The sequence below is a fragment of the Dendrobates tinctorius genome, unplaced genomic scaffold, assembly GCF_039654945.1.
Source record: "Dendrobates tinctorius isolate UK_male_01 unplaced genomic scaffold, ASM3965494v1 ptg000028l, whole genome shotgun sequence".
Lineage (NCBI taxonomy): Eukaryota > Metazoa > Chordata > Amphibia > Anura > Dendrobatidae > Dendrobates > Dendrobates tinctorius.
This window is the reverse complement of record NW_027361696.1, coordinates 99,368,298-99,383,484: the sequence shown is the minus strand read 5'-3', so window position 1 is coordinate 99,383,484 and position 15,187 is coordinate 99,368,298. Positions and strand designations below refer to the sequence as shown.

Sequence of the window (15,187 nt, the reverse complement as noted above, 5' to 3'; positions counted from 1 at the left end):
ATAAGGTCAGAACAGACACCCTGCTGCAGTTGGATGATGGCAGAGAGTATTCCCCAAAACGCGTTGGACAGACAATTGGTCCTTCTGAGACTCCGTACCCCTGTGACGTCACACATTTTCTTCAGTATTGTTTGGCCATTTTCTTCCACCGGGTATACTTGGACGCTACCGTCTGGAGCGCCCCTGGCTTTACACATGCATTCCACGTTCCGAACAGCACCAGATGCTCCACTGGACTATACACAGTTCCATCAGCTAGACGGTTACCACCAGAAGCAGCACAGACATTCTCCACCACACCAGAATGGTGCAACTGCAGGGTAGGCCACTTGCCCTAAGTTAACACTCCATTTGCTTTCTATTACCATCTATATTTATTATACAACTATTTGCCAGCACAGACGCGTAACACGATGACAATAATACTATTACTAATAATTTTATAACAAGATCATTATTAAAAGGAATCTGTCACCCCATTTTTGGACTATCAGCTCCCGGCACCGCCATCAGGGGACTATCTACAGCATTCTGCAATGCTGTAGATAAGCCCTCGATGTAACCTGAAAGAGAAGAAAAACGATTTATAATTATACACACCCAGGGGTGGTCCTGGGTCCGGTTCAGGTCCGATGGGTGTCGCGGTCCGGTCCGACGCCTCCCATCTTCTAGAGATGACGTCCTCTTCTTTCCTTCCCATTGTGGCTTCTCTTTCAGGTTACATCGGGTGCTTATCTACAGAATTACAGAATGCTGTAGATAAGCCCCTGATGGCGGTGCCGGCAGCTGATACCCCATTTTTGGACTGACAGAGTCCCTTTAATATTTATGCAGGAATATTCTTGTATATGAATACCAGTGAGTGTGTATCTTTCACAAATTTATTTGGGGTTGGTTAGTGCTTGTCTGGCCATCTTAAAGCACATTTCCCAACTGGGATTATTTGTTAACTAGTCATCTTTATAACAAACTAGCACCACAAACAATTTGTTATAATTTTTGTTTATTCATTGGGTTTATCACACAGAATCCGTGGTTTGTTTGCAGTTTATTGTTTTCCTACTTTCGTTTATTATTTCCATAGTAAGGGTGCTAGCGTTTTCTTTTTACTTTTCCATTTAACACTAAAAATTGCTTAAATCATTTTTTGAAAAATCATTGATTGTTTTTAAATCCATTTTTATGTATTTTTTTGGCTTCATTTCAAGCATGATGTGATTTGCTTCAAGTGATTTTCAGTTTTATACTATCATAATAGCAACATAAAAAACTGTCTAAAAATGGGTGTAATTCTATTAGTGCAAAGATTATTGGTAGTTAGACAGCTGCCATCTCCCCGGCGTTCGGAGGACAATTTAGCATGATGGTAAAAGCACTCGTGCAGCATTCCTAGGGATCACACCAGTAATCGGTGGCTGTCAGATGAAATCTGCGCTCTCGGATAACATAAAGTTCCATTTGTGATACAGAAATTATTGCACAAATTCAGTTTTTTCAGAATTTTCTATCTGCTATTTAACAGACCTTCCCATCAGCTCAAACCAGTCTATTGCAGTATGGAAGCTCCAGAGTAAGGACGGTTGAGTAGGAGATTGGAGACAATATTATAGTCCTGGTGTTTGTGTACGTCACCCAGATATGTAGCTGTTGGTTTAACTATTTGGTGCAGGAAACAGCAGAAACTTCCTAATTTATTTCTTTGTAGAAAATGTAGCATAAAACTAATCCATATATATCAATAGATTGCCATATTTCCAGCTTCATTCATTTTATTGCATTACCTACTGATTTAGGTATTTTTTATTGATATTTTTTATGTCGCCACTAGGAAAATACAGGGTTAAAGGAAATTCACCTTGTCTCATTTCTTTCATAGCATTGAAAACAGAGCTATTGTTTTCTTCTTTTTTTCCAGTGCAAATGCGATTGTCATCAGAAGTCACTCACTGTTGTCTAGCATTAAAGTCTTGCATTCTCGGTGATGGATGAAGGGGTTGGGGGGAATAGACATCCCACTCTGAAGCGACACTCTGTTGAATCTTTAAAGGCCGTCAGTTGCGTAAAACCAAACCCGATTGGGCAATTTGCTAAAATATTAAAAGCCCAGCCTGTTAAAGCTTTTACTGTGCAGGGCAAAGCGTCAGAAAGTGTCCGCTGTGAAAGCAAATAATTGACTTTCTATCCTCATGCCAAACAAACAGCACCGATGACTAAATTCACATCGCTTCTACTTCATTGCAGATCCTAATAGCAGCTCTTTGATATTGTGAGACAGAAAGGAGCTGAGAAACACTCAAACAGCGACTTAAGGAAGCAGCTTAGAATTCCCGCCTTTGGAAATGAACATGTTCCAGTGTACGAGAAGACAACTATAGTGCACCCTGCAATTAACTATAAAGCTTCTTCACCCTGAAGCTTAGAGAAATAGGCCAATGCCTGAAGAATAAAACTGTATTTTAAAGAGGCATCAGTTTATAGCCACCTAATGAGATGGCAATCTGTTACTGCCTGTCACTAATAAAATTTGTGTTCTCCTTTAGATAAGAAAACACTATGGACTGTGAAAGAGTAGGGTTGCTGCCTTTCCATAAAAAACTACCAGCCAGGGATACAAGGGGCTTTGCTATGGTGGGTGTGAATTAATATGGAGTGTGAGTTTATACTTCTATCTGGGAATAATTTATGGTCATGACATTTTAGTCACTTTACATATTGTGTTGGTAGCTATTCCACTGAAAAATATTATCCAGCTATTGGCTGTTATATAAATGCACGCTGTGTGTGATTTTTTTCTTTAAAAAATTTGGTGCAAATTACGCAAAAAAAAACTGTAATGATCCAGCCATTGCGTAGGTTTTTTCTTAGTTAATTCCTCTTTGTATAGTAGTATGGCAGCAAAAAGGTAAACCAATGTGACCCCGACCCAACAGAGGCCAAATAGGTGTATACGACAAATGGAATCTAATGAAACGTGCACGCGTTCAGTATTTGGTCAGTATTTTATATCAGTATTTGTAAGCCAAAATCAGGAGTGGGTGAAAAATACAGAGGTGGTGACGTGTTTCTATTAGGGTATGTGTGCACGTTGCGTATTTGCTTGCAGAAATTTTTGCAAGGTTTCTGCATCTCTTGACAGCAAAAATGCTGCGTAAAAATACGCTGAGTTTTTGGTGCGTTTTTTGAATGCGTTTTCTTCCTGTGCATTCAATGGGTCAAAAAAGCAGGCAAAAACGCAAAAAGAATTGACATGCTGCAGAAAAAAACAAACTGCAAATACGGACAGAAATTTACTGATCATGTGCACAACACTTGCAGGATTGTCATTGAATTACCTTGCATAAGTATTTCATTGTGTTTTTGGATAATTTACGCACAGTAAAAAAACAGCGAAAACGCATCAAATACACAACGGGCGCACATAGCCTTATACTTTTCCTTGACAGTTCCACTCCTAGTTTTGGCTTACAAATACTGATGTAAAATACTGACCAAATACTGAACGTGTGAACGTGGTGAGGAATGTGCTGTCTATTGCTCTATGTTACCTTGCCTGTTACAATCTCCCACTTGTACAATCCAAAACTTGAACTGTTGACATTCGAAGGGATGGACGATCTGGCAATGGAGTTGTAGCGTAATATTCATTTCCAATGGGAAGTGACAAGTAGAGATGGGCGAACCTGATCAGTAAAGTTCGTCGTCCATACCGATCACCTACTGTTCAGGCACGGACACTGAACATGGATTTCACCAGGAAGTCCGTGTTACTGTTCGGGTTCAGCTGCCCAAACACCGAGTGTTTGTCTCGCTGTCATGTGCATGGCAGCGCGGCAAACACCGCTCCTGATCGGCGATGAAATGATCTCTGCCGGTCAGAAAGCCACGGTTCCCATGCTGTCAAAAGACAGCGTGAGTGCTCAGCTGTGATCGGAGGTATAAAGCTTTCCTCCGGTTACTGATGTCAGTTCATGGGACTACTAATCCCGTCATCCAACACCTCTTTCCACTAATTACAGTGAGAGCAGGAGCAGTGGATGGGAGTATTCATCAGCTGCTCCTGCACTGTAAATAAATTATAAAACCTGTATAGGTTCCCCTGTATTTTTGCTAACCAGTGAGGCAACCCTCAGCTGTCAGCTTCAGCAAGGTTATTTATCAAGAATAGAGGGGTCCCTACGCTGTTTTTTTAATTATGCAAATAAATAATTTTAAAAAACGGCGTGGGGTCCCCCCCATTTTTGACAACCAGCCTTGCTAAAGCAGACCGCTGTGGGCTGCGCCAAGTCTGGTGCTTTGCCTGGCTCTTCCCAATTGCCCTGTAGCAGTGAATGGGTTCCAGGTTCGGGTTCAGGACCGGGTACTGTTCTGATACCCGAACCCAAAGTTTTTGTAGCTGTTTGGCCGAACCCACTGGACCCGATCATCCAGGTGTCCGCCCATCTCTAGTAACTAGACTACACACACAATGTTTCATAATGAAAATTGCTGGTGCTTGCAATTGTCAGTACAAATATTTTGATTTTTACTGGTATCCAACCGTAAATCCAGGCTGTACCAGTATTTACCAGCCATCTGGCAACTCTATTAAAGAGTAACTCAAAAGTTGGTGCGAGTCTCATTTCTTCTAGAAGTTTAAATAAAATAGAGTGGGACACAACCATCAGATTGTGGGATATTGATTGATGCCAAAGCTTACCAACAATACTGCCAAAATTTGCTGACAGTTTCTCACATCATTAGATTTAAAGAAGGCTTTCCTTTATTTGAAAAGATATTGCAAGTGGCCAAGGATGAAAATTTAAAACTAAATCAGGAGCGTGCAGCTGCATGTATTTCTATGCAGCCGCACGCTCTGCTCCCGACTTGTGCGAGTTTCTCGCATTTCTGACCCCGGCTCAACACTAACCCACACCAGTACATTGTATGACATGAACCACCATCAGTGCAATAATTGCTGCCACCCAACCTCAGTTCACAATAAAATTAAATCTACAGTCATAAATACTTGATCATTGGGAGTCTGACATTGGGGCCCCTATATTCGACAGAATGGTAAGACGCTTTTCCTTTATATCACTAGCCTCTGGCTTTAGATTTGCTACATCAGACCCTATCTAATTGATGCATTTTTATTCACGTATTAATTTATTATTATTTTTTATTTTTTTGTATACACGTTTTGCACACAAAGTACAGGAATGGCAATGTATGAGTAAGCCTTAAAAAGTATTTAAATTATTTTTATGAAGCATATTAAAAGTACACATAAACAAAAATTGAAATACATACACGTGTACATCTATACCCACACAACATGAGAGTTTGTGAACTATATAGAAATTACAACCTTTAATTTGAATAGGGGCAGACATATAACCTGACAGCAGCCACTACACATTTGATAGAGCTGTGCTGTTTTGCTCTTTTCCACAACTGATCACTAGGGATGAGTTTTACTTTTGAACGACACCATTGGTTTTGCCATAAAGTGTAATGGAAAATGGGAAAAAAATTCAAAGTGCGGTGAAATTGCAAAATAGTGCAATTCCACAATTGTTTTTTTACCATGATCACTAAATGCTAAAACTGACCTGCCATTATGCTTCTCCAGGTCATTACAAGTTTGTAGATGCCAAACATGTCTAGGTTCTTTTCATTTAAGTGTTGAAAAAAATCCAAAGTTTTTATTAAAAAAGTCGCCATTTCCACCATTTTTATTGATACCATTTTGTGTAGATACGATCTTTTGTTCACCCGTTATTGCATTTTAATGCAATGTTGCGGCGGCCACAAAAGCACAATTATGGTGTTTTGATTTTTGTATTGTTATGCCATTTAACGATCAGATAAATTCTTTTTATTAATTGATAGATCGATCGATTCTGAACTCGGCAATACCAAATATGTGTATTTTTATTATTGTTTTATTTTGAATGGGGTGAAAGGGGGATGATTTGAACTTTTTATATATTTTTTATTTTTTTAATATTTCTAAAACTTTTTTGTTACATTTTACTTGCTTCAATAGTCTGCATGGGAGACTAGAAGTTGCGATCATCCGCTCTGTGTAGCAGAAATGCTCACTTGCCATGAGCGTCTTCTGCTGGGCAGCGCTCACAGCTATCCGGCAATGACAACCACAGAGGTCTGTTACAGACCCCAGGTTGTCATGCCAACCCATCAGTCATGTGACACGGGCGCCGATGAGTGGGTTTAGTGATGCACTTGCGGCACGATCGAGTTAAATGCCAGTGTCAAAGATTGACAGCAGCATTTAACATGTTAACAATGGTGGGTGGATTTCGATTCTACCCATGGCTATAAGGGGCTAAGGGGCACATGTCAGCTGATGAAATAAGTTGTGGACTCATTGCCGGAGCCTGCAGCAAACAGGGGGAAGCCACCTAAATGTCTAAGGTGGTAAAGGGGTTAAAGTGGAGGTGCGGAACTAAAATTTATTTTTAATCTAACTGCCTATCCATTTAATGTAATAATGTAATGTCTCTTCTAATATACTTTAATTAAAAAGTCTCTACCATTTCTCTTTGATAATGCTTTGTTTGAGAATGCCATTGCATACTAGGATAGCCAAACAAGTCATCAGTGACACTCATTTCAGGAGCTAGGCTAGTCTCTGCTCTACTAAGCATTCGTCAGTTGTCAATTCTGATGTATACTCAGCAGGAGCTTATTACTGTACAATATAGCCTATGCACAGTGACAGTGCACTCATTTGTTGGCTCTGATCAGAAGTAGTGAGCCAGGAAGACAGCGCATTGTCAGTGAGCATTGTAAGGGTGGAGAAAGGGGTTGCAGTAGTGACTGCAGCCACTGCCCCCTGATGACGACTTGTTTGACTATCCCAGCATGCAGTAGTGAAAAAAAAACAACAGACTCAGTAGTGAGGAAGTGGCAGGGACTTTTAGTTAAAATATATTAGAGAAGAGATTAGTTGATGACATTAAATAAATAGACAGTTAGGATTAAAATGACTGTTAGTTCTGGACCCGTGAGTTATGTCCACTCCAGTCTGATTCGCTAACTCTCTTCTCGACCCTCTCCAATCTGGTTTCCGCTCTCTTACTGTTGGGGTTCCTCAAGGATCAGTTCTAGGCCCCCTCTTCTTCTCTTTTTACACTGCCCCTATTGGTCAAACAATAAGTAGATTTGGTTTCCACTGCCATCTCTATGCTGATGACACCCAATTATACGTTTCCTCTACTGACAACACGCCTGCCTTTTTAGAAAACACCAGCGATTGTCTAAACGCTGTTTCTAACATCATGTCCTCACTAAAGTATATCTGAAACTGAACCTGTCAAAGACTGAACTCCTTGTGTTTACTCCCTCTACTAATGTACCTATACCCGACATTGCCATTTCTGTGTGTGGTTCCACTATTACTCCCCAGCAACATACCTGCTGTCTTGGGGTCATACTTGACTCCGAGCTTTCATTCACCCCCCACATCTGATCACTGGCTCGCTCTTGTTATCTACATCTCAAAAATATTTATAGAATTCAACCTTTTCTTACCTTTGACTCCGCAAAAACTCTTACGGTTTTTCTTATTCATTCTCGTCTGGACTATTGTAACTCTCTTCTAATCAGTCTCCCTCTTTCCAAACTTTCCCCCCTCCAATCTGTCTTGAATGCTGCAGCCAGGATCATATTCTTCACCAATCGTTACACCAATGCCTCTACCTTGTGCTAGTCCTTACACTGGCTACCCATCCACTCCAGAATCCAGTACAAACTTATTACCCTCACCCACAAAGCACTCCATGGCTCAGCACCACCCTACATCTCCTCCCTCATTTCAGTCTACCACCCTACCCGCGCCCTCCGTTCTGCTGATGACCTGAGGTTAGCATCCTCAATAATCAGAACCTCCCACTCCCGTCTCCAGGACTATACACGTGCTGCGCCAATTTTTTGGCATGCACTTCCCAGGTCAATACAAGTAGTCCCCAATCCCAACAATTTTAAACGTGCCCTGAAAACGCATTTATTCAGACTGGCCTACCGCCTCAACACATTAACCTAACTATCCCTGTGTGGCACAGTCAAAAGTTTTACCATAAGCAGGTTCCCCGTATCATGTTCCCATATGCTTTATGTGTCTATCAGCCCTCTGTGTCTGTACTGTTACACACTTAACATTATGGCTGATCCAAACAATCATGGCAATTGTTACCACTCACCTTTCGTGTTTACCTTTTTTCCTCATAGATTGTAAGCTTGAGAGCAGGGCCCTCATTCCTCATGGTATCTGTTATGATCTATGTGATTATTGTTATGCTGTGATGTCTATCGCCTGTACAAGTCCCCTCTGAAATGTAAAGTGCTGCGGAATATGTCGGCACTATAGAAATAAAACTTATTATTATTACTATGTCCGCAAAGTGGCTGCTGGGTGGTGGAAAAAACTGCCAGATGGCAGTCAATGTGCTGGGTCAGAACCAGAGAGGGTTGAGTCAGTACAGAATTAGAAGTCATGAATGCCATTATCGGTACCATGAGCACAAAATCAGATGTAGAATCGTAAGGAAGGCGAGCAGTCAAAACATTCCAAAGTCAGCAGCAAGAAACAACAACCTGAACAAGCAGGAATCCTCTAAACTGCAGACTTGGCAGCTGGAAGCACACTGCTGAGGGTTTAGAGTATGGTCCTGCCCAAGGCTCACTGCAGAGAGCTAATTACAACTGAAGATCAGTTCTCTGCATTAACCCCAAGAATCTCTGGCTGGGCTGCACCACAAGTCCCAGCTATACTACTGCTTCGTGGATCTCACTTGAGTTGTACAGCACTGTTCGCAGTGCAAGTGTGGTGCCGTCCTACAAATGACATGGAGGCAGTAAGGGCAAGTTCAGATACAGATGTAACAGAATTTCGACCTGTTGTAAATCCAGTACATCACTATGTTCTGAATGGTAAGAGCCAAGTAAAAGAAGGTTTTGAAGTTATACTACAAATAGCTGGAACACTATAAACCATTTATGGATATCAGTATTTGGTTGATGGAATACATTTGGATATGGCCACATCTTAAATCATTTGTTGAAAAAAAAAAAACAGAAGAAATTCATAGCTTTACCATTATTTTACTATATTGAGGTCTTTTCTTTTGTTTTGTTTTTTAACCACAATAGGCATGATCCTTTATTAATGGCTGGGAATGATCAAATAGACAACATGGACTCCAGCAGCGTGAAGAGATATGACTCCACTGGCATGTTTCATTGGTGTCCAGCTAAGGAAATGGAGAAAGTTCTTTTGGTGAGTACTTGTACACACAACTAAAATTAGGTTAGTTTTTTTAATACTACATTTTGAATTTGGTATTTAAATAGCTAAATTGTTCAACTGAATAGCAAAGAGAAAAAATTTGAAGCAAACCAGAATTGCTGGACATGAAGGATTGAAAATGGACGTGCTCTTTAAGCTCAAAGAGTAGAACAAACACGGTTAAAGAACTCCTTAAATCTAAATTTACCTTTAAATTGTGTGTGAAATATTTTGCTCCCTACTGTGCCTTATACCAATATTAAAGAACAATAAGGATTTTGGTAACACATATATACAGATAGTTATTGCCGAAAGCTTTGTCACCCTTGAAAGTGTTCCAGAAAATGAAGTATTACTCAAAGAAAATTATTGCACTTACAAATTTTGCTATATACACGTTTATTTAATTTGTGTACATTGGAAAACACTAAAAAAAGGCAAAATAGACGTAATTTCCTACAAACCCCAAAAATGGTCTGGACAAAATTGTTAATATTTGATTGCACACCCTTTGGAATAAATAACTGCAATCAGTCTCTTCCTTTAACAATTGTGAGGTAGCGCTGTCATTCAAGTAGGGGATACTCGCTCAGCAGCCACAAAATCAGATCCGGCACAGGTTTTCCATGAACTCATAACAGTCCCTTCTGTTTATTCAGCATCATAAACCATCACAGCAACAGAAAACAGCATATAATCAGCATAGCGTCCATTACAGAGTTATGTTATCGTATAGTCATATAAGTTATGCAGTGTTCAATGCGCAGGCTTCCTAGCCCCAAGTTATCTCACCCTGTCAGGGTTTCCTCATGCTGCTTCACCATGCTGTACACGTTCATTTCCTCCAGGGAACTAACAGGCACATGTCGCCATTACTCACAGCCACTTCACAGGCTGTTAGCCAGGAAGCTTCATCTCAGCGGGACCTTCCACACTGGACCAACCGGGTCCCAGCATTCACCACATGTGACCTACCCTGGCCACCATATATGGTCCGTAGCCATGCCCACCGGGTCACATGGCTATGACCTCATCACAGGTCCTTGACCCATTCACACACTCTTTGGAATTGCGTCATTAAACACACCCCCTGGGTGGGTTTGTAGGTAACTGGGCCTGCCCGTCTCCCCAGTTACCTGGAGACTTCTCCCTGACACATTGAAACAACACCTCAGCAATATCACTGCTGATCAATACACACATCAGTCTCCATCTCAAGGCCACCCACCTTGAGATACATAATGGTCATTCGTGACTCTGCCATTCATCCTCTCTCCTCGGACATCCCCACAGCGCCCCCTAGCAACCACAGTGGTCACTACACCACACAATCAACAAGCTTCTTATACCTCTCAACTGGAATTTTTGACCACTCTTCTTTTGCAAACTGTGCCAGGTCTCTCATATTTGAAGGGTGCATTCTTCCAGCAGTAGTTTTAAGATCTCTCCACAAGTGTTTAATGGGATTTAAATCCAGACTCATTGCTGGACACTTCAGAACTCTCCAGCACTTTGTTTCCATCCATTTATGGGTGCTTCTTGAAGTATGTTTGACATCATTGTCCTGCTGGAAGACCCATGACGTAGGACGCGAACCCAGCTTTCTGACAATGGGTACTGCATTGTGGCCCAAAATCCTTTGGTAATCTTCAGATTTCATGATGCCTGCACACAGTCAAAGCACCCTGTGCCAGAGGCAGAAGAACAGCCCAAAAACATCTTTGAAACTCCACCATATTTGACTGTATGTACTGTGTTCTTTTCTTTGTAAACCTAATACCGTTTTGAGTAAACAACAGAGTTATTTGCTTTACCAAAAAGCTCTATCTTGATCTCCTTTGTCATCAAGACGTTTTCCCAGAAGGAATTTGGTTTACTCATGTACATTTTGGCAAACTGCAATCTAGCGTTTTTATGTCTGTGTCAGCTGTGGGGTCCTCCTGGGACCCCTGCCATAGCATTTATTTTCATTCAAATGCCGACGGATGGTTCACATTGACACTGATACACTCTGACAGTGCAGGACAGCTTGAATTTCTTGGGAACTTGACTAGGGCTGCTTATTCAACATCCAGACTTTCCTGCATTGCATCCTTTCATCAATATTTCTCTGCCGCCCACGTCCAGGGAGAATATCTACAGTACCATGTGTTATAAACTTCTTGATTATGTTGCACACCGTGGACAAAGGAACATCACTATCTCTGGAAATGGTTGTGAGATTGATGATATTTTTCAACAATGTTGGTTCTCCAATCCTCAGAGAGTTGTCTTCTCCTCTTTCTGTTCTCCATGCTTAGTGTGGCACACACAGACACACAATGCAAAGATTGAGTCATCTTCTCCCTTTTTCACCTGGTTTCAGGTGTAATTTTCATATTGCCTACAGCTGTTGCTTGCCACAGGTATGTTTGAATGAGCATCAGATACTTGAAACAAAGTTATTTACCCACAAATTTGGAAAGCTGCCAACACTTTTGTTCAACCCATTTTGGGGGTTTTATGTGAAATTATGTCAAATTTGCCTTTGTTATCTGTTTATTTTGTGTTGTTCCAATACACACAAAGGAAATAACCTTGTGTGTAAGAAAACATGTGAACACATGTGTAATTGCAATTATATCCTGGGAGAAATACTTCATTCTCTGTAACAATTTCAAGGGTGCCAACACTCTTATCCATGACTATATATACAGTATGTATATATATATATATATATATATATATATATATATATATATATATATATGTGTATATATATACTGTGATAGGGTTGACCCACTTGGCTGCTTGCACAGGCCAACTCAGGAATGCTTTTTGAGGTAAACCACCTGCTGGTTTATAAAATGTCCGCATTATCCGTAGCAGGGTTGAATAAAGTAAATGTGGCCTTTCTGGAACTAATGGCAAAACAAAGATAAAGTCCAAAAGAGTCCTTTCCCAGCAGGATTCACCCGCAGGTAACACACACAGAGTCCCCATCTCCTACTGGAGCCATGTGGAATTTCCTCCTCTCCCAAGGCACAACACACTGACTCTCAAGTCAAGCTATTGAAGCCAGACCATGTGATTATCACATGACTGTGACATCATCCCAGGTTCTGTCAGTACACCTGCTGGTGTCGGCTCTGCAGGTGAAGATATGGTGAGACACCTTCCCACCCACTCTCTGTAGGTGTCCACTAAAACCAGCCCATGAATGCAACTTTAATTTAACCCTCACAACATGTAGTGTGCTGGAGGAAAATATTCTGGTTTCACATCACTGACGCCATTACGTGCAGTGACACATATCTCCCCTCATACACTGTGCCAGTGACCCTGTCACAATATATATAATGTATAAATATAACAAGAAATATACCAGCCAGCCTTATGGCAAATGGATATTCTCTTGGTATTGATTTGTTTGATATAGAATAATGTGCGAACGTCTTACAGACATGTGGAAGAAATGCTGCAAAGTAGGAATGGTTTCAAAACTTAAAGAATAATAGTTTATTTTTATCAATTAGAATGCAAAATGAATGAATAAGAGAAATCTAAATCAGATCAATATTCGGTGTGACCACCCTTTGCCTTTAAAGAGAACCTGTCATCCCCCCAGGCGTTTTTAAGTAAAAGAGCCACCTTGTGCAGCACTAATGCTGCATTCTGTAAAGGTGGCTCTGTTACTTAGCTTCCGATCCACTGCAGAAATAATCATTTATAAAATTGTTCAAAAATACCTGAATTTTGACAGGGGGGCAGGTCTTTCCCCCTCTGACAGATGCCTCGCATCCATCAGTCATTTCGTATTTGGCGCCGCCTCCTCAGTGTTCTTTTGAAATGCTGGCGCCTGTGCTGTACTATAGTTTCGTGGGCATGCGCAGTTAGCGCTGCTCGAAGTGCCCATGCTCTCAGATCACATCCTGGCCTTCATATCGCGCGGCCATAGGTCCCGCCCCGCAGTCGCTTATGATTTATTCACACTGCGGGGCTGGGAATCTTGGGCATGAGAGCCGCAGAGAACTACTGCGCATGCCCAAGATTCCCAGCCCTGCAGTGTGAATAAATCATATGCGACTGTGGGGCGGGATCTGTTGGCTGGCGCTTCCATTGAGTCAGTCAAATCTGTAGCAAAAACGCAGGTGTAAAAAGGTTTGTGGATTTGCTACCAAAAACGCAGCAGAATTGTAAAAGGAAGTTGTCAGAAGGACGAAGAGTATGTAGGTGGAAAATATGTGTGTGGGCAGAGAATATGTGTGTGAGTGGAGAATATGTTTGTCTGTCTGCGGGTGTCTGTGTGTGTCTGTGTCTGTTTTCATGTGTGTGTGGGTATCTGCGTCTGTCTGCAGGTGTCTGCGTCTGTCTGCAGGTGTCTGCGTCTGTCTGCGGGTGTGTACTCATGGGACAAACAGCCCATAGTGATTGTACTTAGGCATCGTCTGATGGGACTACTACTCTCATCCGGCTATGTCTGCTGTCACATATAACAGAGGCAGCATTAGCCGATGGTGGGGGAATAGTCTCATCATCTGGCGCCTGAGTTCAATTGTAAAAAAAAATCAAAACATTTACGTAATCACATACAATATGCATACTCACCAAACCCCTAATCCCCGACACCCGTGTCTCCTGCAAGCAATCAAAAATAATAAACCAACTCCCTGTCCACCGAGTGTCCCATGTCGATGTCACCCGGCCGCTGGTGATACACTGACATGAGGTAATCACTCCCATAGTGTATCACTGAGCCGCCGCGAGAGTTCACCAGAGTACATCAGCTGATCAGCTCCGGTGCTCTCACTTAAGGCACCGCTGCTTGAGAAAGTTCTCACACAGCGGTAGTGCCGTAAGTGAGAGCATCTGAGCTGCTGAACTCCGGAGAACCCTCACGGCAGCACAGTGATACATTGCGGGAGCGATTACTTCCTGTCAGTGTATCGCCGGAGGCCGCATAGAGCGGTCACATCTCCCGATGTGACCGTTCTACACATGAGACCGCCGTGGGACACTCAGTATTAAATGGACTACATCAGACAGGATAATATTATATGTTGGTTTATTATTTTATTTTTGTTGCAGGAGATGAGGGTGTCGGGGATTAGGCGTTCAGTAAGTATGGTAAATTCAATAAAGGAATTGCAGCAGCTTATTCACCAGTGGATCTCAGCCTGAACGGTCATATCTTGGCACTGTCAAGGTTGAAAACTGTTTATCCCTCAGACATGGATTATGGCGTGGGACAGAACGATGGACAGGTATAGTATATTGTTGTTTTAGTTTAACTATGGGAGATCGAGGGCTTCTTTGGAATTAGGCGAGGTCGTAAGTATGCTTTAATTAAGATTATTAAAGTCTGTGTGATTATTTCAAATAAAGGACTTTATTCTGGCTGTGTGTTTATTTACTATATAACTATATAGTCACCTGACAATACAAAGGTCAAATATGAACCCCACTTGCCACTTGCACATCGATAAGATGCGCCATTTCTGGGGTGGCTGAGATCTGATGTTTTTAGCCTGGGGGGTGCCAATATACATGGCCCCTTCCCAGGCTATTAATATCAGCCCATAGCTGTCTGCCTATCCTTTGCTGTTTTGATTTTATAGGGGGACCCCATGTCAATTTTTTTCTGGGGTTCTCCTGTAAACTAGCCAGTAAAGGCTGTGCAAGCAGCTGTGAGCTGATATTAATAGCCTGGGAACCTTTATGGCTATTGGCTCCTTCCCAGAATATTAACATCAGCCCTCAGCTGTCAGCTTTCCCTCTGCTAGTTATGAAAATTATGCAGGAGCGCACACCATTTTTTAAAAAAAAATTTTGAAAAATAAATAGATATTGCGTTTCACGCAGAGTGTGTGTGTCTTTGTTTAACTTTTTATGTACAGTTTTATTAATGAGGGTATTTGG

At 41.6% G+C, this 15,187-nt stretch overlaps 1 protein-coding gene across 22 annotated transcripts in view; it reads left to right on the top strand.

Moving 5' to 3' along the window:
- The window catches only part of KCNMA1 (potassium calcium-activated channel subfamily M alpha 1), an 867,158-nt gene that overhangs the window by 756,152 nt on the left and 95,819 nt on the right, over nucleotides 1-15,187 (top strand). For all 22 annotated transcript variants that reach the window (XM_073571201.1, XM_073571213.1, XM_073571218.1 and 19 more), the window contains one exon: nucleotides 9,154-9,280. In XM_073571201.1, the coding sequence (XP_073427302.1) occupies nucleotides 9,154-9,280 (127 nt within the window). The remainder of the gene's footprint in view (nucleotides 1-9,153; nucleotides 9,281-15,187) is intronic.